The 21,444-nt window shown below is 48.5% G+C and overlaps 1 protein-coding gene across 1 annotated transcript in view; it reads left to right on the forward strand.

Annotated features, from left to right (window-relative positions):
- cep192 (centrosomal protein 192) overlaps positions 1–21,444 on the forward strand; it is a 46,314-nt gene that overhangs the window by 7,178 nt on the left and 17,692 nt on the right. Inside the window, exons 9-32 of the mRNA XM_061246485.1 lie at positions 31–186; positions 678–831; positions 1,758–1,960; positions 2,361–2,480; positions 4,204–4,594; positions 6,466–6,618; positions 7,118–7,182; positions 8,065–8,274; positions 9,164–9,305; positions 10,286–10,389; positions 10,737–11,757; positions 12,246–12,375; positions 12,969–13,125; positions 13,714–14,515; positions 14,978–15,126; positions 15,490–15,720; positions 16,363–16,488; positions 17,414–17,554; positions 18,720–18,783; positions 18,882–19,021; positions 19,349–19,441; positions 19,871–19,989; positions 20,290–20,490; positions 21,187–21,277. Coding sequence (XP_061102469.1) covers positions 31–186; positions 678–831; positions 1,758–1,960; positions 2,361–2,480; positions 4,204–4,594; positions 6,466–6,618; positions 7,118–7,182; positions 8,065–8,274; positions 9,164–9,305; positions 10,286–10,389; positions 10,737–11,757; positions 12,246–12,375; positions 12,969–13,125; positions 13,714–14,515; positions 14,978–15,126; positions 15,490–15,720; positions 16,363–16,488; positions 17,414–17,554; positions 18,720–18,783; positions 18,882–19,021; positions 19,349–19,441; positions 19,871–19,989; positions 20,290–20,490; positions 21,187–21,277 — 5,163 coding nt within the window. The remainder of the gene's footprint in view (positions 1–30; positions 187–677; positions 832–1,757; positions 1,961–2,360; positions 2,481–4,203; positions 4,595–6,465; positions 6,619–7,117; positions 7,183–8,064; positions 8,275–9,163; positions 9,306–10,285; positions 10,390–10,736; positions 11,758–12,245; positions 12,376–12,968; positions 13,126–13,713; positions 14,516–14,977; positions 15,127–15,489; positions 15,721–16,362; positions 16,489–17,413; positions 17,555–18,719; positions 18,784–18,881; positions 19,022–19,348; positions 19,442–19,870; positions 19,990–20,289; positions 20,491–21,186; positions 21,278–21,444) is intronic.

Raw genomic sequence — 21,444 nt, forward strand, 5'->3', positions numbered from 1 at the left:
GGTGGATTTCTCATGGCCTCTTGGCGGCAGGATGAATTCCAGATGCCGGACGTGCGGCTCGCTGCCACGGGCATGGACTCGTGCCCGGCCAGCGACGAGGAGGACACTGAGGACGAGCTGGAGGCGGCCCGCAGACTGGGGACCTCCAGGCCCAGGTTCCTGCTGCCCAGCACCTCCCGACAGCTGGTAAGGGTTTGCGGAAAGGGACGTTTCTCTGGAGCTGAGAGAGACTGAAGGCTGGTTTATAGTTCGGCAGTGTTTAGTGCCCCTGGTGGCTATCATATTTAATGGCCTGTAGCAGCAACTTTTCGTTTTTACTAGAGTGATGGACGATTTGTTGTTGTGCTTGTCGCTGAGACTTAAATTGTATAGAACTTTGACCCCATTGCTGGCTGTATTGTCATGACAACATTATTATAGAATGTTCACATTTCCTTTAATTTATCGCAACTTTAGCGAAATGTCATCGACTGGTATCATCTATTGTACTCCTAAATGACTCTACTTTGGCTATGCATTGTTATTGTTTGTTTCATACTTTTTATGAGCAATCGAGTCAAGCAATAATTGAATGTTGGTGGCAATGTAGCGGTATTCGTCGGCCGATCATACATCGTTTCATGAAGTATAAACTGGCTGTTAAGCTTGACTGCATTCACGCTTCTGTCGGACTGCAGGTCGGGGAGAGCAACAGGCCCAACTTCAGGCCCGGTCTGGAAGGGGGCAGCTCGGATGACGAACCGCTAGCTACCATCTGGAACGCCCCCGCCCACTCTGGGATTGAGTTCAGACTCTCCGCTGAGGGCCAGGTCATAAACCCACCCATCACAGGTAAGGAGCATGAACATTATAAAGATACCAAGATGTTTTTCGCTGAAATATACTGTTAAAAATACAACTTGCACTGAAAATTTGGTGCCCAAGAACACAGTGCAACCTTGTGGTTGAAGGTATTATGTTATCGGGTTGTTTGTTCGTCTGTATGTCCGTCCCATTATTGTGAACACGATATCTCAGGAAAGCCTTGGGGGAATTCTTTCAGCAAACGTTCACTTGGAGTCAAGGATGAACCAATTAGATTTTGGTGGTCAAAGGTTAAGGTAACTGTGACTTCAAATCCATCCCATTCTCATGAATGCGATAACTCGGGAACGCCTGGAGGGAATTTCATTACATCTAGCACAAACATCCACTTTGACTCAAGGATGAACTGATTAGAAGTTCACGGTCACTGTGACCTAACAGGCAAAATAGATTTGTGTGTACAGAAACACACCGTCTGCTTTCTATCTGGGCCAGAGTCAGTACAACGGAAACTAGAAGATTCCATTGTAGACCGAGTGTTTTATGAGATTCTGAAGGTTTTGGGAAGTGAATTGCTGCCTCCCGCTGGTTCAAAACAACAACGCATTTTGTCTTTGCAAAGTGGATTCTGTGTTGAGTCCAGTCCAGTTTTTTTGTGGTTTGGACCCCAAGATACCTGTACAAGTTCACCCTCTTCACTTCCTCTCCCAGGTTGACAACCAGGACAGGGGGCCTCCTGTTCCACCACAAGCTCTTTATTTGAGCAGATATTGAGCTTCAGGCGATTGTCACGTGATGAAACTCTCTAAGTCCTCTGTAAAAATGAGTCTCAAATGAAGATCGCATGTTTCTCCCTGGAAATTATTTTCTGAAATCATACTTGTTAATATTGTGATAACATCCATTTCACCAGAAAATACTTGGTTTTGACTCGGCTTGCTCTGTTGCCCCAGGCGACGGCGGGGGGGGAGGAGACGGGAGCAGCGGGAGTGAGGATGACGGAAACGACGGCGGCGTGTCCACCATCCCCCTGCCCCCGAGCGCCGGCCCGGCCCACGACTCTCTGCGGGGCAGCGGCGCGGGCGGGGTGGAGGATGGGGCCGGCGTTCCGGCCTTCCCTGGGCTGGGCAGGGCCAGCGTCCCGGGACACAGCCAGGTACGGGGGACAATCCCCCCTAGGGCACTGTGAGGTTAATGGCTCAACAGCTACACTGATCTTATTGTGCCAACACTGGGGCTTGAACCACCAACCTTCCAGGTCCCAGTCAAGCACCTTTAACCGCTAGGCTATATATAGGCTGGCCCATTTGATCTGATAGCAATGCCATGTCAGTCACTTGCAGCTAGCATACTGTGTCGTTCGATGACCGTGCGTTTTCTTTGCACGCTTTAAAAGTGGTAAAGGCATTTATTTTCCCCACAATTTTAAACATGATGGAATTTAGCAGTTGTGATACTCTGATACCCTTTCTCTGGAACCCTGAACCCAGACAAAGGAATACCCAGTTGGTAAAAGTTAAGGTGCGTGTGTGAGACCTGTTATCTGTGTTTTTCAGATGGGGGACCGTGTCGGCCCAGTGGGTACAGGAGAGGCTGGTTCCGCAGCCTCGGGTTCTGGGCCACCCAGGGTGTCGCCTGTCAACTGGAATATGACTCTGGACAGACAGGAGGCCTTGGTAAGCTCTGCTGATATCCACTTTCTCCAGCACCTAGACCAGGAACTGCTTTTCTGCTGCTGTGCTGTCACGCATGCTGGTGTGATGATATGGCTCATAAAGGCATTCCTTTAAATGCTTGTCTTTTAAAGTGTCAGTTTAGCCAGTGTTCACCCAATCGGGAAATGCTACCATTAATTTCTTTACAATAGAAATGGCACCCTCAAACAACACTTGTTAACACAGTTCATTACAAATGGAAGTTACAGTAAGTAAATTTAAAAAAAGTTTTGATTTTGAACATACAAGTATTTGGACATTCTGTTTTTTTGGCACCAGCACATTGAAATGAAACTGAATATGACTGTCACCTTTAATTTGAGTGCATTTACATGCATATCAGGTGATCTGTATGGGAATTGCATCCCTTTCTGTACATGGTCCCCCATGGACCAACAGTAATTGGATAGTTTGCTTCTCAAGTATTTTTGATTAGTCTGGCTTATCCATATATCTGGTATCATATCCTTTGCATGCCATGACTTACTGATCATCATCTTATTTTCAGTTTCTCCTACAAGCGATACTAAAACTCTTTGCATTTGAATGGATCTCTATGGGAATTGGGCGGTTGGACTAGATTCAGCTCTAAATTATGCTGTTACATGTTTTTAAGTCATCAAGGGTCCACGATATCAAATGATGCATCAGGAAGTCATGGCATGCAAAGGATATGCAAGCATTTTTGCATATTTGACATTATGTCAATTTGTCTCAAACATTGAAATGGGGTACTACATATAAAAAGTGCTGTAATGCGGAGCCGTGGTGGCGCAACAGGCTAAGACGCAGCAGACTTGCACAGTTGCACACCGGGGACCCAGGTTCGATTCTCGGTCCTGCCAAAAAGCCAAGTTTGGCCGGCTCACGTGGGGCAGGAATAATTGGCTCGCTGCTCCAGAGGGAGGGACTTGGCAGGGTTAGTAGATCGCCGCACAATATAATATAAAACAATATAATATAAAAAATACAATATAAACAATATATATATTATATACAATATAAACAATATAATATAAACAATATATTATATACAATATAAACACCTCGGAATCACGGCAACGGGCATGAGACGAGACGAGACGGCTTGAAGAAGGCGTGTCGTTCTCCTTTCGGGCCGCAGAGGGACGGGGTACGGGCGGTGCATCTAATACTACTACCGCCAATTGAATCAGACGAGGTACAATTGGCTACCAAATTGGGAGAAAAAGGGAAAAATCCCAAAAAAAAGAAAAAGTGCTGTAATGGTGTAACCAAAATGTATAAAATTGGCCTTTAATAAAAGCTGTCTGGGCTTTAACCACATATGAATTGTTTGATTACAAACGGAGAAAATAAAATATTAAATTCAGAAAAAAGACTAGGTGACCATAAACTTTTGACCGGTAGTATACATGCTTGCGCTAAGGAAGCTAATTTATACTCCTAACTAATTAGAAATTGCTGACAAGCCAGCTGTCCCCCTAAAATGAAAGGACCACGAGTCAAAGGGCCTTAAATGACTGGTGACAGTCTGCACCTCATTGTCATTGTCTAATTTCAAATACGATCTGCTGGAGCACAGAGCCAAAAGAACAGAAATCGCACCAACTGTCCAAATACATATGGACTGCGCTGTATGTGACCCGGGTCTGGCTCACAGTGGGGTGAGTAGCTTTATTCACTGGAGCGGTCGCTCCCTCAGGACGCCATGGACAGTGCGCAGTCCTCCGCAGCGGCAGACACCCAGCTGGACTCGCTATACCTGTGGAACGTCGGGGGGCCCTGGAGACCGCCAGACGCGTCGGGCCTCAGCCTGCTCCACGGAACCTTCCAGAACACCTTCCACATCTCCCAGGCTCTCCAGTCCCACGGCAGGAGCCCCGAAGAGGCGGAGGAGGAAGAGGCCGCCCTGGGGCTCCGAGGGGGGCCCTGCGGCTTCTCCACGGCCCCCGAACCCTCGGAGAGCAACAGCGAGGGAGACCCCCGAGCCGCCTCCCTGGAGGCCAAGTACCTGTCCCAGACCGTGCAGGGCGAGGTGGGGGACGACATCTGGGACCGGCCCCCGGACAGCGCGAAGCTGGACTTCCAGGAAGGTGAGCGCACCGTGCTGTTTACCGCTGTTAGTGATGTTGCAATTACTCCTTTATTAGTTACATTTTAAAATGAAAAATACTGTATGCGCTTGCTGTAATCTTTTTCTTTCTTTATTTGATGGTTTTTTATTTAGACAAATTTTGATACAGAATATTTTGGATTATTTTTCTCCAAAAAAAAGGTTCTACAGTTATTGGCTTGACAGCCAATTATTATGACTGCCCCAAGTCTTTTCCTGTAAATTGTGATCAGTTTAGAGAACTGAGATTTTTGACCATTCCTCCATGCAGAACTTTTCAGAATCATTGAAAAGTCAATTATTTTATAAAAATGTCTGGAGTGAAAGATGTGAGAAAATACGAGGAAAACAAGTTAAATGCTCGCTGTAGCGTTAAGCGTTTTTGTATAGCTACAGAGTTGTGCTCACTTGCTTGAAAAATAAGCCCCCACGAAATGGGTGCCATGCGTCCAGCAGAATTAGCACTGCGTTCACAGGTTCCTCCTGCTGTGAAATTCAAATGCTGCTTGCTTGGTTTACTAGAAATAGGAATTTATTTTCATAGATATTTGGAAAATGTAAATATTGCAATAAAAATGCTGCGTAACCGTCTGGCATAAATGATAAATATACACTCACTGATCACTTTATTAGTAACTTTATTACTTAATCACATGAATAAGTAGGTGTAACAATCTAATCGGCCAATTGTGTGGCAGCAGTGCAATACATGCAATCATGTCGATAAGGGTCAGGAGCTTCAGTTTGCAAAGAATGGTGCAAAAAAAACTCAAAAGAAATGCAGTGAGCTGCAGTTCTGCAGACAGAAATGGCTTGTTAATGAGACGTCAGAGGAGAATGGCCAGACTGGTCAAAGCTGACAGGACGGTGACTGTAAGTAACCACACATTACGACAGTGGTATGCAGAACAAACAAGTTATCATAACTCTTAAGTGGATAGGCTGCAGCTGTAGAAATCTAAAACATAAGTAATAAATACTTAATAAAGTGCTTGCTGAGTGTATATTGACATCATCTTAATTTCATTTTGGAATGTTATTGGATACAGCAAAGCTATGGTCCCGTGAGTCTATATTAGGATGGACCACACGTCCCCTGTTGTATTATTCAAAATGCAGCTTTCCATGTGCCGCAGAGTTAATGACCAAAGGTTGTTTTTATAGTTAAATAAGACTGTGGGGAACCCTGGATATCAAAGAGCTTTCAAGCTTTCTTTTTGATGTTCGTGTTCCTGGCTCTGTACACTCACAGCGACTTGAAAGCCAAAGCATCCTACTGAAGCTTAAAGGAAATTTATATCGAAGGCTTGTCTTGTGAGTACAGAACCACCAGGTCTTTGTAGTGCCCATTTGCAATGCACAAACTTTTGGAATAGGTATTATTTTTTTATACACCTTCACACGCTTCAGTCGGCCTGCACTCTGGAGTATGGTGTACAGGAGAAAAGTGTGTTTAAGTGTGAGTGAAAGTACAACATTACCAAAACATTGCATAGCTGTAGTAATTCAAGCTCATTGGTTGAAAATTGGTTCTAATTGCTGCAGCCACTGGTATGGGGGGTGTTTCAATGTCATTCACAAGATGGAGGAGGGATAAGCAGTGTTGTGATTTGTGAGTGTTTTCTTCTAACGGTCAGTTCCTCTCTTGACCAATAGAAGTCTGAAATTACCTATTGTAGTGTGTAGTTAAGAACATGGCACTAATGGCCTTATAAGGCAAATGTATGAGGCTTGTAAAACTAAGCAATTGAGTTCTTAAAAGCCATTGTGCCTTTTTTAAGAGATTGGGTTTTTAATCTCCCAGCATGTGACTTTGATTCATGTCATTAAATCTTTTCCTCTGTTTGTCAGGGGGCAACGTCACTCATAACGTGGTCTACCAGAACGAGGAGGGGAAATGGGTGACTGACTTGGCGTATTACTCCTCGTTCGAAAAGGAGGCGGAGGCTAAAGTTCCGGAAGAGGTCGCCAACCAGTTTCAGACCGAAGAGTTTATTTCTGGCAGTAAGTATTGGGCCAATAATTGGCTAACTGGAATCATGACTGCAGCAATAAGCTCGGTTCCTATGCGTCTGAACTAATATACGTGGCCATGATGCATTCTCAATTGAATTCCGTTCAATTCAGTTTTATTTCTGTGGCGCTTTTTACGGAAGTCTGTCTCAAAGATGCTTTACAGAGTAGCAGCAAGTAGCAAAAACAAGACCCAAAACACGTGAGGTAAAAAAAAATTATTAAAATAAAATAAAACTCCCTAGTGGGAAGAACAAACTACCCAATGGTAAATCTCAGGTGGAGGGGGAGCCAGTCTTCTACTGGCTGGCAAGGTGTAATTGTAGATGGATATACAGTCACAGAAATGTATTGCCTATTCTAGTCACTTTCTACAGGACTGTACTGTATGGGTAGACATGGTGGTGAATCAGGTCTTGCCTTTACAGGCATATCGTTTTCTTCATGAAACCTTTCTTCCCCTTTTCTTAGTCGACCTTCTTTTTGACAGGTAATGCCATTGAGAAGATAATTGAAGACCAGGTGGAATTTGAGAAGGAGAACCAGTTCATACAGGTTAGTTGGTGGAATTGTATCCCAAGTATTTGTCATTCGTTATCAATTCCATTAGCATTGAACTGTGGAGCACTTGGCATGATTTAAATGTGACTGACTGTTTAAGTGATGAATGGTTGTGCTTATGAATGGCAAGGAAACTGTTGTTGTGAAGAATTTGGGTTCTGTTCTGAGCTGGGTCCCTGTCTGTGATCCCTTGAACAAGTTATTTGCTTAAGTACCACATCCGGCTGTATTGAGTGTAAAAGGTAATCCGAGTCAGTCGCTCTGAATAGGTTTTTCTGCTCAATGGCAAAATGTAAATGCCATTTAAGAGTTCAATGCTGCCTTTTCGTGTAGCGTTGAATGGAGTTTGAGAAGTTTGTTCAGCTGAGATTTCCTATCGCTTGAAAGATATCCTTTCCCTTTAACTTGGCCTAGATTTCCTTCCACTTTAAAAGGGTCTCAGGTTTGTTCTCTTAGGATAAGGATGAAACGCAAGGAATTGACGTGATTTTGTCCTCGATACAGACAACCTTCGTTCACTGTGAAATGCTTCAAATATTCTTCAAAGACAGTGCAGTATTTGGGGAGTGATACTTTTTAAAGTGACACACTGTTCTCCAAAAAAAGCTGAAAAATCAGTATGTGGTTAAAGTGCAGACTTTCAGCTTTAGGTTCAGGGTATATATGGATGAACCATGTAGGAACAGCCCTTATTCTACATAGAATTAACTGCCCCCCCCCCCCCCCCCCCCTCCAATTTTAGGGTACAGTTTGTTGCTGTCCAAATACTTCACTGTATTCCTAACCACAGTAGGCTACAGATCATGTCACATAAGTTAATAAAGAAATTCACACTTTGCCGTCCCCTGTTCTAATCGGCCTCCGTGCTTTGTTCAGGAGGAGCAGATCACGGCCGAGAGCCAGAGTTTGGGTCTGGGAGACACCTCATGGAGACACCCCAGCAGTAACCACATCCTGATGAGGGGATCCCAGGTCTCCTCCGACTTCGAGAGGGGCAACCAGAGCTACCTGCGCCTGTCCCTGGGAGAGTTCTTCCAGCAGAGGTCAGAGGCCCTGGGCTGCCTGGGCGAGGACCACGTCAAAAGGGTCAGTGCCCTCTGCGACTGTCTCTAACTGAAGACTAAATCCCTTTAACCGTGACTGTATTCACGACCTCGACAGCATGGCCTGTAGCGTAGTGGTTAAGGTAAATGACTGGGACACGCACGGTCGGTGGTTCTAATCCAGGTTTAGCCACAATAAGATCCGCTCTGCCGTTGGGCCCTTGAGCAAGGCCCTTAACCCTGCATTGCTCCAGGGGAGGATTGTCTCCTGCTTAGTCTAATCAACTGTACATCGCTCTGGAAAAGAGCGTCTGCCAAATGCCAATTATGTAATGTAATGTCATGCCTCGAGTGCCCTACTGCTTTTGTAAAACAGTTACTACATATAGAAATAATTCACTGATGGCAATATTATTTCTCTTGTTATATTATTTGCAGGTAATGGTTTGTGCTAGCTAGAGTGATGGCTACTGTATATAGACAGGCTGCTTGAATAACTGTTAGTGTATTGGGTTTATGATGTGTATGCAGCTGCACATTCTGGGCCCTGTTCAGTAATGTTCTTTTCGCCACTGATTATCCCCGCTTTGGCTTCGGCACGAATGCTCGTCTCCTGGTAGACCGCTGCTTCTCTTGGAAAAAAATGTGTTTGAATTTGTAGCGCATGTTAACTGCCCTGAATCTGGCGCCCGGGACATTAAGCAAGGATCTGAGTGGTCTTACAGTGAGATTAAATTAAGCTCTGAGTATTTGATCAAAGGACTTGTTCCTGATATCTGAATGCTGTAGTGCCCAGCCCAGCTCTTGTTGAGTGCCCGACAGTCTCACAGAGGGCTAGTCATCCACAGAGGGGGGATGGCTGTCTGCAGGCTGTGAGTGCGTGTGAATGAGGGCGATTGGATCTGTAATGTTTTCACCCGCTCCGCCCCCAGCCTTCTTTCGGCTATGTCATCACCTCTCCGGAGAAGAGGGAGCCCTTTGCCCTCATCCGGCCCTCAGATTTCTCCTCCAGAGGAAGCTCTGTCCACAGCGACACCCTCCTCAACAGCGACGGAGACGACACCATGAACGCAGGTACATCCACCGCTCCCCCAGCTAGAATTTTCCTCCACTGGAAATAAGATTAACAAACCAAAATTGTGTTGGTTTCCTTTTTCAAAATTTCTTATTTTTGCCCTGGTGCATTGCTTTGTGGTTATAAACAAAGGCTGCAGCCATGCTTTGAAGCAATTTTTATTTATTAAAAGTAACTATGCATGTAAGAACAAAATGAGACATTCTTAATTTCCTGTTTTGGTGCATTTTTTCCTCCAGTAGAGTTTCCTCCTTTTAACGTTTATTTTTCCCTTCCGGGGGCTGTCATCCTGTCAGCTTTTCTTTTTCCGGGGCTCAGAACAGGGCTTAGGTGGTGACGTTTGTGACCGCAACCTCGGCCGGTCCGGCTTTGCTCTCCCTGTTGATGCAATGTCTCCCTTTATTTAGCTGCATTGAGAGATGTTCTCAAACAGTTCAGTAAAGTCTTCAAGAAACCACCACGATACATTGAGGTGTAGGCTATAAAGGATGAAACTCTTTGGCTGCACATTGTAAGTGCGGGGCTGGCGGGTGGGCAGGCATCCTGCACATATTGGTACAAACAGTGTAGTAATACAGTAGAATTCACTTAGTTGCATAATGATCCTGAACCATTTCTCATTCTCATTCATTCCATTGTAAAGAGATGGCATATTAGCATAAACCTGATATTTTCCTGAAATTCGATTGCATAATATGTTGGCAGGTGCCTCATAAATAAGACAATTGCCCTGTTTAAAATGTATGGCAGTTGGCAGTTTCTGTTGAAAATCGCGTCTATTGCGGATGCTTGAGTGGCCAGCGCGGTTGGCACGGTCTACGTGCGTGATTTCTTCCAAAGTTGGCGCAGGCAGCTTGGAAACAGACTTATGTGGCCTGCAAAAGACATTTCACTGCAGGAGTGGATGTGAAACAAATGTTCTCTGTGCTGAAAGTTTATGACTCTTTATCCTGTCGTCTTTCATCCCTTGCATGTGCAGAGGATTTGAACAAGACCGTTCAGCCGACCGTGGAAAGAACGTTTGAAAGACCGGCTCACAACGAGGACGAGCGGCCCCTGGCCGTTGAAAAGGAAGAAGCAAAGGTCTGTAATTGTAAAATATACTGAGGCCTTCCTGTTTTAACCGGGGTTGTTAAAGCTTTATTTTACAGACCATTAATTACCTAGTAATTATTAGGTTAAGTACACAGCTACTTTAATGTAATAGGGAACTACTTATATTTCCGTGATACGGTGAAACCAAGTCAGTAAGTACCATATGTAACTGCTATGTAAATATGCTATGTTTCACAGCCCGTTTCACAGTACTTAACCTCTGAAATCAAAATGGCTAAAAACTTTTCAGGGAGAGCTCTTGTCAGGTTCGATTTTGGTTGGAAAACAATTGAGAGGAAAGAAGTAAAAATATCCCAATTCGTCCTTTCTTCCAGGACCCCCGGCCACCGGCCCCAGAGCGCCAGTCGGCCCCCGCGGGGAGCAGCGGCTCCCCCAACCCCCTGAGCATCAGCACTATCGCCATGGCCATCGCGGACGCCTCCCTCAGCTCCGACCCCGCCCAGCTGGCCGCCATGATCCTGGAGCTGTCCAAGAAGAACCGCGACCGCAGCCGCCGCCCGGCGGGGGGGCCGAGCCCCTCCCCGAGCCCCGCCCTGTCCCCCGCCGACCAGAGCGCCCTGCTGGAGGCGCTGCAGCGGAGCACGTGCGCGGGGGAGCTCAGCGCCTTCGACGTCTCCAAGTACCTGCGCCGGGCCGAGACCTCGGGCAGCGACAGCGACCGCTCCGCCTCCCCCCACAGCTTCGACATCCTGGCCTGGGCCGACGGCCTCGGGGCCTCCCGCAGGAGCTCCGCCCACGCCGCTGCGCCCCCTGCTGGGAAGGAGGACCCCGAAGCCGCTCGGAAAGAGAGGAAGTCGTCCGCGGCTGCCCCCTGCTCGAGCGCGCGGGGCAGCGAGGCGACTGGGAAGAAGTCAGACGTTCGACGCAGTTCCATCCCGCGCCCGAAGGCTAGCAGCACCGCCGGCGCTAACGCTAATGGCAGCGGGCGGGCGGTCGGCACGGCGCAGGGCGGCCATTCCGGCTCGGTGAGCAAGCCCGCGTTGAATCGGAGCCGTCCTGCGCAGGCGGCCCCCAGCCCTGCGGTCTTAAATGGGGGCAATGTCCAGGTGGCAGAAGACCGCACGGCCACCGCTCCCAGTCCCGCCCCCTCTTCTCACTCTCTCCTCCCGGACGAACCGGCCTCCGTCCCCACGACCTCCCCCCGCCTGCGGGACCCGCCCTCGGGACTGCCCCCCAAAAGCCCTGTCTCCGACCCCTTCAGGCAGGGGACCGATGGGCGTGAGGGCCAGGGGACCGGCGTGTTTAAAAGAGAACCACCGCCGGGCCCCAGTGCTGTGGAGAAGCACGTGGGCTTTGCCCCGCAGGGCCACCTGCCCTCAGCTCAGAGGAACGCTGGTGAGTGTCCACCTGTGGAGAAGGCCTCTGTTTCCTTCTTTTTCATTTCAGTCTGTCACTTCAGTCACTTCCACACGTCCTGCGCTCTTCTCATTTCATTTCAGCCGTGAGGCTTAAGTAGTTAATATTTTACTGCAAACCATGGCCTTCTCATTCTCCAAATGCAGAGCATTTTTTCTTAAAACCACAATTTTGGGGGTCTACTAATTGACACACCCTGCACAAGTTCTCATGTTTTAGTTCTCACACATTGCTGCCTTCGGGTAATCCTTATAAATGGCCGTTTGCTTGAATTTCACAGTAATGTGCTAATGGAGAAAGCTCCGGAAGGTGGGACAATATGGTTCTAGGTATATCGCTCTTTAAAATGAACAACCAATAGCTCATTCTAGTCTTCCGTTGTTGTGAAAGTGTTCCGTTATAAGTAACAAAACATTTGATTTGTCCTCAAAAAAAGATGGGAGTGAACTGTTGCTCTTGTTTTTCAGTGGAGGGGACGGGCTCTCCCCAGGAGCGCGCCCCTGCAGCAGTGGAGGAATCCCACTGTGCCTTCAGACCGTCCACCTCCCCGCTCACGCACTCCTCCCCCAGCCAGACCTCCCTCCCCAGTGCTGATGGGTAAGCCCCTCGTTCCGCATCCCTCTGCCCTGAACCTCCTTCCCCCTGAGTTACTCTTCTCCAAAGCCCCTCCTTCCCTGAATCACTGTACCCTAAGCCCCTCCTTCCCTGAATCACTGTACTCTTAAGCCCCTCTTTCCCTGAATCACTGTACTCTTAAGCCCCTCCTTCCCTGAATTACATTACCCTACGCCCCTTACCCCAGATCACTCTTTTTTTGAAGGCCCGTTCTTGTGTTCATGTTATGTCAGCACATGGACATTTTAATTGGTTGATGTACGGCTAATTTCATCAGCCCCCAAACTTCCCATATGCCTGTTATTTAGAGGTCTGCAATGGCGTATTACAGCTTCAGTATTTAAAAAAAATGAAATAAAAATACAATTTAAACTGTCATTTTAGTAAATTAGATTGAGGCTTATGCAGTCGGCTGAGCTCCCTGATCACTCCAGGACTCGGAGCTGTGCTTTCCTGCAGGATCCTCAACGCACTTGTCCCTGGGTTTGATTTGCACTTTATCGTATGTCGCTCTGGATAAGAGCGTCTGCTGAATGACTGTAATGTAATGTAATCCGTCTCTTTCCTCTCCGCAGGACGGTGTTGTCCCCGGCCTCCCCCGACAGCCTGACGGACAGGCGCGGCTGTGAGCCCCCCTCGCCCCAGTCCCACTGCTCCAGCCCCAGCCTCAGCAGACTCACCTACATCTCCCTGTACGACAGCACCGCCCTGCCCTCCCCCGACAAGAGCAAGGTGAGCCCACCCGCCCGTCAACCTGCCGCCGGGACGCCTCCCCCGTCTCAGCCAGCCGCGTCCAGAATTTAGTCCGCATCTCGCCGAGCCAAACCGGTTTCCCACGGGCCCTACAAACCATCAAAGTGCTCGCTAGTGAAAAGCGCTTTGATTTTTCCCCGACCACTTGAAGGCACTCTGCTCTCTTGAGTTGCATTTCGCGAAATCCATTCTTTTCTCACGCAGCGAAAATCCAAATTTGTGATTAAAATCGATATGTTTTGCAAAGCCTGGGGAGCGCAGTGTGCGGGCTGGCGTCACGTTCGTTATTGCACCGTTCACTGACCACGGTTCTTGAAAACTTGAAGTAGCCCTAAGAAATTGATGTTTCAGGATGCACTATACACTTTGAGCGAAGTACAGCATGTCCCAGAATCTAGTCTGCCTGTTGCCAAGGAGAACGCCGTGTTCTCCTGACTGTAGTGCGTGTCTCGCTGAAGAGAACAACACGTTCCCGCGCTTGTGAAAGAGCCAAACGGCGTTTGTTAAATCAGCAGTTGGCTGAATTGGTAAATAACGGTCACGTTATCTCTGGGTCTCATCGTCCAGGGCGATGGCAGCATGGCCCTGAGCACCACCATCGTGCGGGCGAGTCCCACCCCGATGACGGAGCAGGAGCTGCTGCAGAGCCGGCCCCCCGGCCTGGACCCTCACTCCTCCCGCAACCGGAGCCCGGACGTGCGGCTGGAGGCCCGGAGCCCCGAACCCCGCCCTGCGGACCCCTGCCGCCCACACAGCCACGACGGGTGCGACTGGTACCCCCAGCGCCGCTTGGAGCCCGTCCCCAGACACTCTGCCCCGGGGGATTCTGGGTACACCAGCAACCTGAACTTCCAGCAGCCGGGCCCCTCCGAGCTGGCCCCCTCGCTCTCGCACTGGGTGGCCGTCGCTGACAAACAGGAGGCTTGTCAGGTCAGGGGGTTCGGGCTGCCCCCCTCTTTCGCAGACGACCTGAGGTACGTCCCCGTCCCCGGCTGCCAGCCCCAGGGCCCCCTGCTGGAGCCCCCGCCTGCCGTCCCTTCCCTCATGGCCGGCCGCCCCCTCTTCAGCACCCAACTAGGGCAGCAGTACCTGGGAGCTGAAGTGCCCCTCCACCCCTACCATGTTGGAGCAGCCGCTGCTGGCTATGGCGTGTGCCCCTCCGTTCCCCACGGCAACTCCTCCGCCATGGGGCCCCTGCACGGTCCTGGGGCCCCGGGGATGGCCCTCCAGCATGGGTACGTGAGCGCCACGCAGCTGCACCGAGCCCATCTGCCCCCCCTGGACCCAGGTCTGATGGGCGCCGGAAAGCCGTACGGCCACGTGGGAGCGCTGGGTGTCTGGAGCACGCCAGGGCTCGCCGACATCGGTGGTAAGTTCGACTTCGGTGACAAATTTTGTGTAAATGTCAATGTGTGAAAACATTCAGGAGGCAGAGGCATCCCAGTGAAAGATGGATGCCGCTCGATTCTGTGTCCGTTTATTGGATTTGTAACACTTTACCTGAACCCCCTCGCCTAGAGGCTGATATAAGTCACACGTGACATAACAGCTCTCACAAGATGGCGTGACAAATGATATCACTTGATCCGTCGAACAATGACTGTCTACTTTTAATTGGTAAATGTTATGACAGATGTTGCTGTCATAAAGTTTACGATAAAATTATGACTTATGTCATTTGTAATTTGACATTTGATAACCGACATCATCTGTTATGCCGTCTTGTGAGAGCTGTTATGTCAGGTATGACATGTCAGCCTTATGGCGAGGGGTTAGTGTTAGCATTTATTTTACGCTGCGGTGTAACCTCCGTCCCCCGTGGACTCTGCAGCGCACGTGGTGGTGCCGGACGAGCTGCGCTTCCCCAGTGCGTGCTGCGTGGGCATCGCGTCCCAGACGTCCCTGAGCATCTTCAACCCCACCGAGCGCTGGCTGCAGGTCGCCATCGGCGTCAGCGGGCTGGCCATCAACGGGGAGAAGGTGAGAGACCAGGCCCTGAGGGTTCCCACGATCCTCAAATGTGTTCCTACGCAATTCACTGATGAAGGTCTGCCACCACAACGTCAAATGAAGTTCACGCTATGTTTTTGGCAGTATGCAGTTGTTGCATTGAGTTCATTTCTTTTTTCTAGCTCTTTTTCTGCCTCTTTTGCACCTTTAGTAACCTTTCCGTTACTGCCGATTTCCTCCTTTTATAAGAAAACTATTAGCTCGAAGTTAATATGAATGTTGAGGAATACTATTATTACTATTTGAAGCTTACTGTTGGCCGTTGTAATATTCTCCAGTTTGTCCGGGCCCCTGTGGTCTCTCGTTGTGAAGATGACCCCTCCTCCCCTGCAGGTGGACTCGCTCCCGTACCAGTGGCTGATGGTGAAGAACAAGACCATCATCGGGCCGAAGAGCACGGAGGAGCAGAAGGTGCTGTTCATCCCGCCGCGGGCGGGCGTGTACCAGTGCACCCTCAGCGTGTCGTCCTGGCCCACCGCCGGCGAGTCCGAGGCGGCCGCGCGCGCCCAGGTGTTCGCCAAGAGGGTGGTGCTGGTCGCCATGGCGGAAAACCCGTCCCTGGAGGTGGGTGTGACGCTCATGTGCGCTTCGGTCGAGCGGCTCATCGTTCTCTTAAAACTGTTGCTTGTTTGGTTACTGAGGACCGGTACTGGTCTGCATACTGGTTTTTGTTCCAACCACTCGCCTTGTTTTTCATTTGCTGACAGCTCTATACATTACCCTGGTTCAAGCCTGTTCTTGAGCACAGTAAAATCATTAGGAGACACTTTCATTCTGCAGCGGTAGCCGGTACTCATACACATGTCAGATAAGATACTGAGTCAATTCAATAGTTTAGGCCAGAAGTGCGCAACAAGGGCCTGAAACGGATCGGCCCTTGTTGCGCACCCCTGGGTTAGTGCCTTTGTGCTCCCACACAAGCCACTTGCCAGGGTCGTGGGGTTGGAGGCAGCCTGTAGCGGAGCGGCTAAGGTATATGACTGGAACCTGGAAGGTTTGTGGTTCAAGCCCCATTGTAGCCACGATAAGATCTGTACACCTGTTGGGGCCTTTGAGCAAGGACACTTAACCCCATATTGCTCCCCGGGTGCTGCACGATGGCTGCCCACTGCTCCTAAGTAACTATTCCTGGCTAGGTCATGCAGAGGACAAATAATTGAGGTTCAATAAAGTACATGTTTTTAAAACACGGGACTCTCTTTTCAGGTGGATACTGGGGCGAGCGGGTGTCTGGATTTTGGGGATCTTGTGGGCGGCTCAGCCAGGGCCCTCCCCCTGAAGCTCATTAACAGGACCCATGCCACAGTGCCCATCCGTATGGTGATCAGCGCGGTGAGCCCCTCCTTCAATGGTCAAAAAATATTTCTCCTTTGTTATTATTTTGTCTCCAATGGCACAGAACCTTTTATGTTTCCAGATGGCACTCCTGATGTTTTATTTTAATAATTGGGAAAGTATGGCTTCCAGGCCCTGACCCACACCCCTGACCCCTTTATTTTTGTACCCTTCAGACAAAATAATAACATTGCTTCTCTTTCAGTCTCTTTAATGTTGAGCACTACCATGAGCACACAAGCTCAGAATAAGGGCTCCTTATTTTGCCTAAGCATCAGGTTTAACCCTTAATTTAAAATTTTTACATTTTCCTGAGATTCAAACAAGTTTTATTATTGAACAAAAAAAAAATGACAGCCCTATTATAGGCTATAAATAGGTGAGTTAGTGTAGTTGAAACGAATAGCCCATATGAATAAGATCAAATTCTTCTTTTGTTTATTTTTCTTGAGTTTGAAATCTGGATTTCCATTTTAGGTTAATAAGTTCCTACAACTACTTCAAAATTAAAAAACAAAAGTAAGAAGAATTTAAGAAGTATTGTGAATGAGGCTCAATGTGTTGAATTAAGCACTTAAGTGCCAGAGCACACCAAAGACCAGCAGATACAGCAACTCTCCAGGATTTGAGTTTGAGATCCCTAATTCAGATGCATCTAAGCCTGTTGAGGCACTGGACTTTAGTCGCCATTCCCTCAAAGACAAAAGCTGTCTTTGTGATCGTGAGTGTCTTCTATTTTGGAAAAGGCCCTTTGGTCAACCTAACTTAGCATTAGCATTTTCAGTAGGTTTCCAGTATAGGTAAAATCTTGTTCTACTCGAAGATGTCACAACAGTGCCTCCACTTCGGCTTGGTCAGCTGAAATCACTCATACTGAACATCAAAGGTTAAATTTTTTTCCTCTTCACTCTCCCCCTCCCAGAATGCCACAGCCTGGCGCTGCTTCACCTTCTCCAAAAGCCCGGTTGCCGTGCCAACGGAAGCCATGCTTCAGACCGGCAGCGTCAACCCGTTGGCTGCTCCGTCTGTCATCAACCACGTGATGCACGCCAACTATGGGGACGTGAGTTTCAAAATCAGGACCCGAGCCGGTGTCCTGCACATGCCTGACTTCAGACACAGTCTAGATTATTTGCATAGGCTTAAAGAGAGCTTTCTACCAGAGTTGCTGCATTTATTTAAAGGGAGCTTGTGCTTGCTCTCCTTCCATTACATTATATTACATTATTGGCATTTGGCAGACGCTCTTATCCAGAGCGACGTACAACAAAGTGCATACCCATAACCAGGGATAAGTTCGCTGAAAGACCCTAGAGGGAAGCACAATTTCAACTGCTACCTGTACAACAAAGATAAGGACGAGGGCCAATATTTTATTATTATTATTATTATTATTATTATTATTTTATATATATTTTTTTTAAACAAAGAAACAGAGCAAAAGTGACCAAAGTTAACTATCCAAACACTGCTTACCTAGCCAACTAAAAATACCGATACACAAAGCAAGTCACAGAGACAACAATTAAGGTTCACAGGGAGGTAGGGAGGGATGGGGAGAGGTGCTGCTTGAAGAGGTGTGTCTTCAGCTTGCGCTTGAAGGTGGGGAGAGATTCTACAGTTCTGACCTCAACGGGGAGTTCGTTCCACCACCTTGGAGCCAGAACAGACAGTAGTCGTGAGCGTGAGGTGGAGCTTTCGGAGAGGGGGAGGTGCCAAGCAGCCTGTGGAGGCTGAACGAAGAGGTCTGGCAGGGGTGTAGGGTCTGATGATTTTTTGTAGATAAGCTGGGGAAGACCCTTTAACTGCTTGGAAGGCTAGCACCAATGTTTTGAATTTGCTGCGAGCCATGACAGGCAGCCAGTGGAGGGAAGTAAGCAAATTCCAGTTTGACATGGAAGCATGACCACGTCACATTCTGTCACAAAATTTTGTAATTTAGCATTTTGAAAGGATTAGGAAATTTTGCCTGCTCTGAAGATTAAACGAGATGAGAAATCTCAAGACGTCCGCGAGTATCGACTAGGCAGTCCCCATTAAAGCGCAGAGTAAACAAATAAACGACTGTTTCCATGATGACCCGAGTTAACTGTAATGTTAAATTGCATTATTGTTCAAAAACTCTGGGCTTAAGACTTGACATTCTCAGTTTTTTGGTGGAGACTGGGTTTTATGGAGATGAAGGCACACAATTTAATCTAAGCATTCTGCCTGTCTTTCTTGCGTAGAATCCTGAGAACTTCATGTTGTGGGTTCACTTCCATGCGCCGCCGAAGTACGTCTCCACTTCAGGTACAGTGCCATCGGACAGGACCGTTTCGACCCGCTCGCTCGTCCGCGTAACGAAAGTCGGTCTTCTCTAACTGGTCGATCTGTGTCATGTGACGCAGGAGCTCTCGGGCCGGCGGATGAGTACAGTGCGCGGGTGGACATTGAGGTGGACAGCCCCAGCCCCAGTCAGGTGATCAGGAGCGTGCAGCTGCGGGCCAGGTCTGGGGTTGCCCGGGTTCACGCACCCAAAGACATGCAGGTAGCCCCCCCTTCAATCTTCTTCATGTCTTCAGCTATAGGACGGCATTGTCCACTAATGGTATTTGGGAACATATTGTTTTTCATTCTCAAGCTTTTGGTTTATGTTTCACTGATTCAAGTATGGATGATGTGGATGTTTAGATGCTAAAACCAGGATGAGAACGCTGATGCATGTGAGCCTTTAATGAAAAAGTGGATTCCCTGACACCGTTTTGTATTGCAAATCAGCAATCATGATTGTACACGCACAAGCTTGCATTGGTGGGTAGTGCCACCTTGCATTGATTTGAAATAATTTATTTCTCATAATTCTGGCATTTCTTAGATGGTTCATCTTGTTACGACGTTGGCGAAATCCACCAGTCAGACCCTCCCTCTGAAGAACGCGGGCAACATCGACGTGCAACTGAAACTCAGGGTAGGCTGTCCATGCGGGGGCCACAGTTTGAGCATGCATCCCTTACACTGTCTCTGTGATGGATAATGACCGTACTCTGACCATGCAGGCCTTAAACCATCTATGTGATGCATAATGACCATACTCTGACCATGCAGGCTTTAAACCACCTCTGTGATGGATAATGACCATACTCTGACCATGCAGTTTGAGTCCTCTCTGAAGTGCGTGTGATTTGTAGTGACCGGTGTCGTTTGAGTCCTCTCTGAAGTGCGTGTGATTTGTAGTGACCAATGTCGTTTGAGTCCTCTCTGAAGTGCATGTGATTTGTAGTGACCGGTGTCGTTTGAGTCCTCTCTGAAGTGCGTGTGATTTGTAGTGCCCGGTGTCGTTTGAGTCCTCTCTGAAGTGTGTGTGATTTGTAGTGACCGGTGTCGTTTGGCCTCACAGAGCAGCGATAGCGACGAGTGCTTCTCAGTGATGCCAGAGGAGCTCTTCCTGCAGGCCGGGGAGGAGCGAGGCGTCACGGTCAGCTTCACCGCCAAGGGAGCGCGGAAATGCAGAGAGAGGTGAGGACCCTTTACCTCTGCTCCTACCTGCTTGCTTCAGTCCAGGGCTGTCCAACAAAGAGAGAAATGTTGGACCCAGAGACTGTCAAGGCATGTTTATTGTCCAGTGAACAAAGTGTTGCTTCACTGAAGTCACAGAACATTTGTTGTCACCCATAATAATCTGTATGTACAAACGTCCTGTGTTTTTTTTTTTTTCCCTCTGATCTTTGGATACTTTGCTTCCTGGTGGTGTGCTTCAGCAGGCTTTCTCTCTCGTGCTCTTATTGGTTACTCATTTGGTGCGTCTCTGTATCCCAGCATGCTCACCATCCTGGTGTTGCCATCCGGGCCTCAGTACGAGGTGTTGGTGAAAGGAGACGTCGCCCCCGATGACTCGCCGCAGCGACCGTTGCCCGGCAGAGCGGCCCTGGCAGATGCGCCCCCTCTCGGCGAAGTGCCCCCCATCCTCTCCAACAAGCAGTTCATGGCCTGGGGCGGGGTCACCCTGGGCCGGGCAGTGTGAGTGACACCAGCTTCCTCCCTCCTGTGTCCTGCTAAAGCGTGATTTATGCTGGACGCATCCACGGGGGTCCACACAGCCAGAACGATGTCTATCAGCAGGCGCCCCTGCCCGAGTGTTTGCACGGTAGGGCTGGGCAATATAGCCGTTGCGATAACAACCATCTCCCTCAAGCAAGTCTTTCATTTGTGCCAAGTATCTGGGTTTCGTTCGTACTTCTTCAGAGACTTCCAGGGTTACTGCTGGAAGTAATGTTGGTGGTACAGTAGGGGGCCAACTTCCCTTTTGTAAACTATATCTCAATCCCACGAAATCCCAATGCCCCAGTACAGTGTACTGGGGGCACTGCTGTAGGAGAGGCCGTCTTTCGGATGAGACATTAAACCGGTCCTGACTCACTGTGGTCATTAAACATCCCCTGGCACTCATCGCAAAAACCAATTTAATTGGCTAAAATCATGAATTTGTTGTAGTGAGAAAATGGCACAAAATGGCTGCCGTGCATCACCTGGGTGGGCTCCACACATTGGTGGTGGTTGAGATGAGTCTTCCCTTTAACACTAAACCGCTCTGAATCATAGCTTGTGAGTAACATAATATAAATGCAAGGAATTATTAAGAATTATTCTGTGTGTGTGTGTGTGTGTGTGTGTGTGTGTGTGTGTGTGTGTGTGTGTGACTTCCTGTGTTTTCAGGCAGCAGAAGTTGGTCCTGAGGAACAACTCTGCCAGCTCCACACAGCAGCTCCGCCTGCTGATCCGAGGGCAGGACCAGGACTGCTTCCAGGTGAGCTCAACGACCCGGCTGGCCGAAACGTGGCCGTTTTTTATCCGAAACAGTTATGTATTTGACCCAGGTCTGCAAAGGTGTAGACCCACATCCTTCCATGACAGATGAGCCTCTCCTCTTATTGGTTCTCACGCTCAGTGTACACTCTGTGTCTCCTTCTGTAT

The sequence above is a fragment of the Conger conger genome, chromosome 1, assembly GCF_963514075.1.
Source record: "Conger conger chromosome 1, fConCon1.1, whole genome shotgun sequence".
NCBI lineage: Eukaryota > Metazoa > Chordata > Actinopteri > Anguilliformes > Congridae > Conger > Conger conger.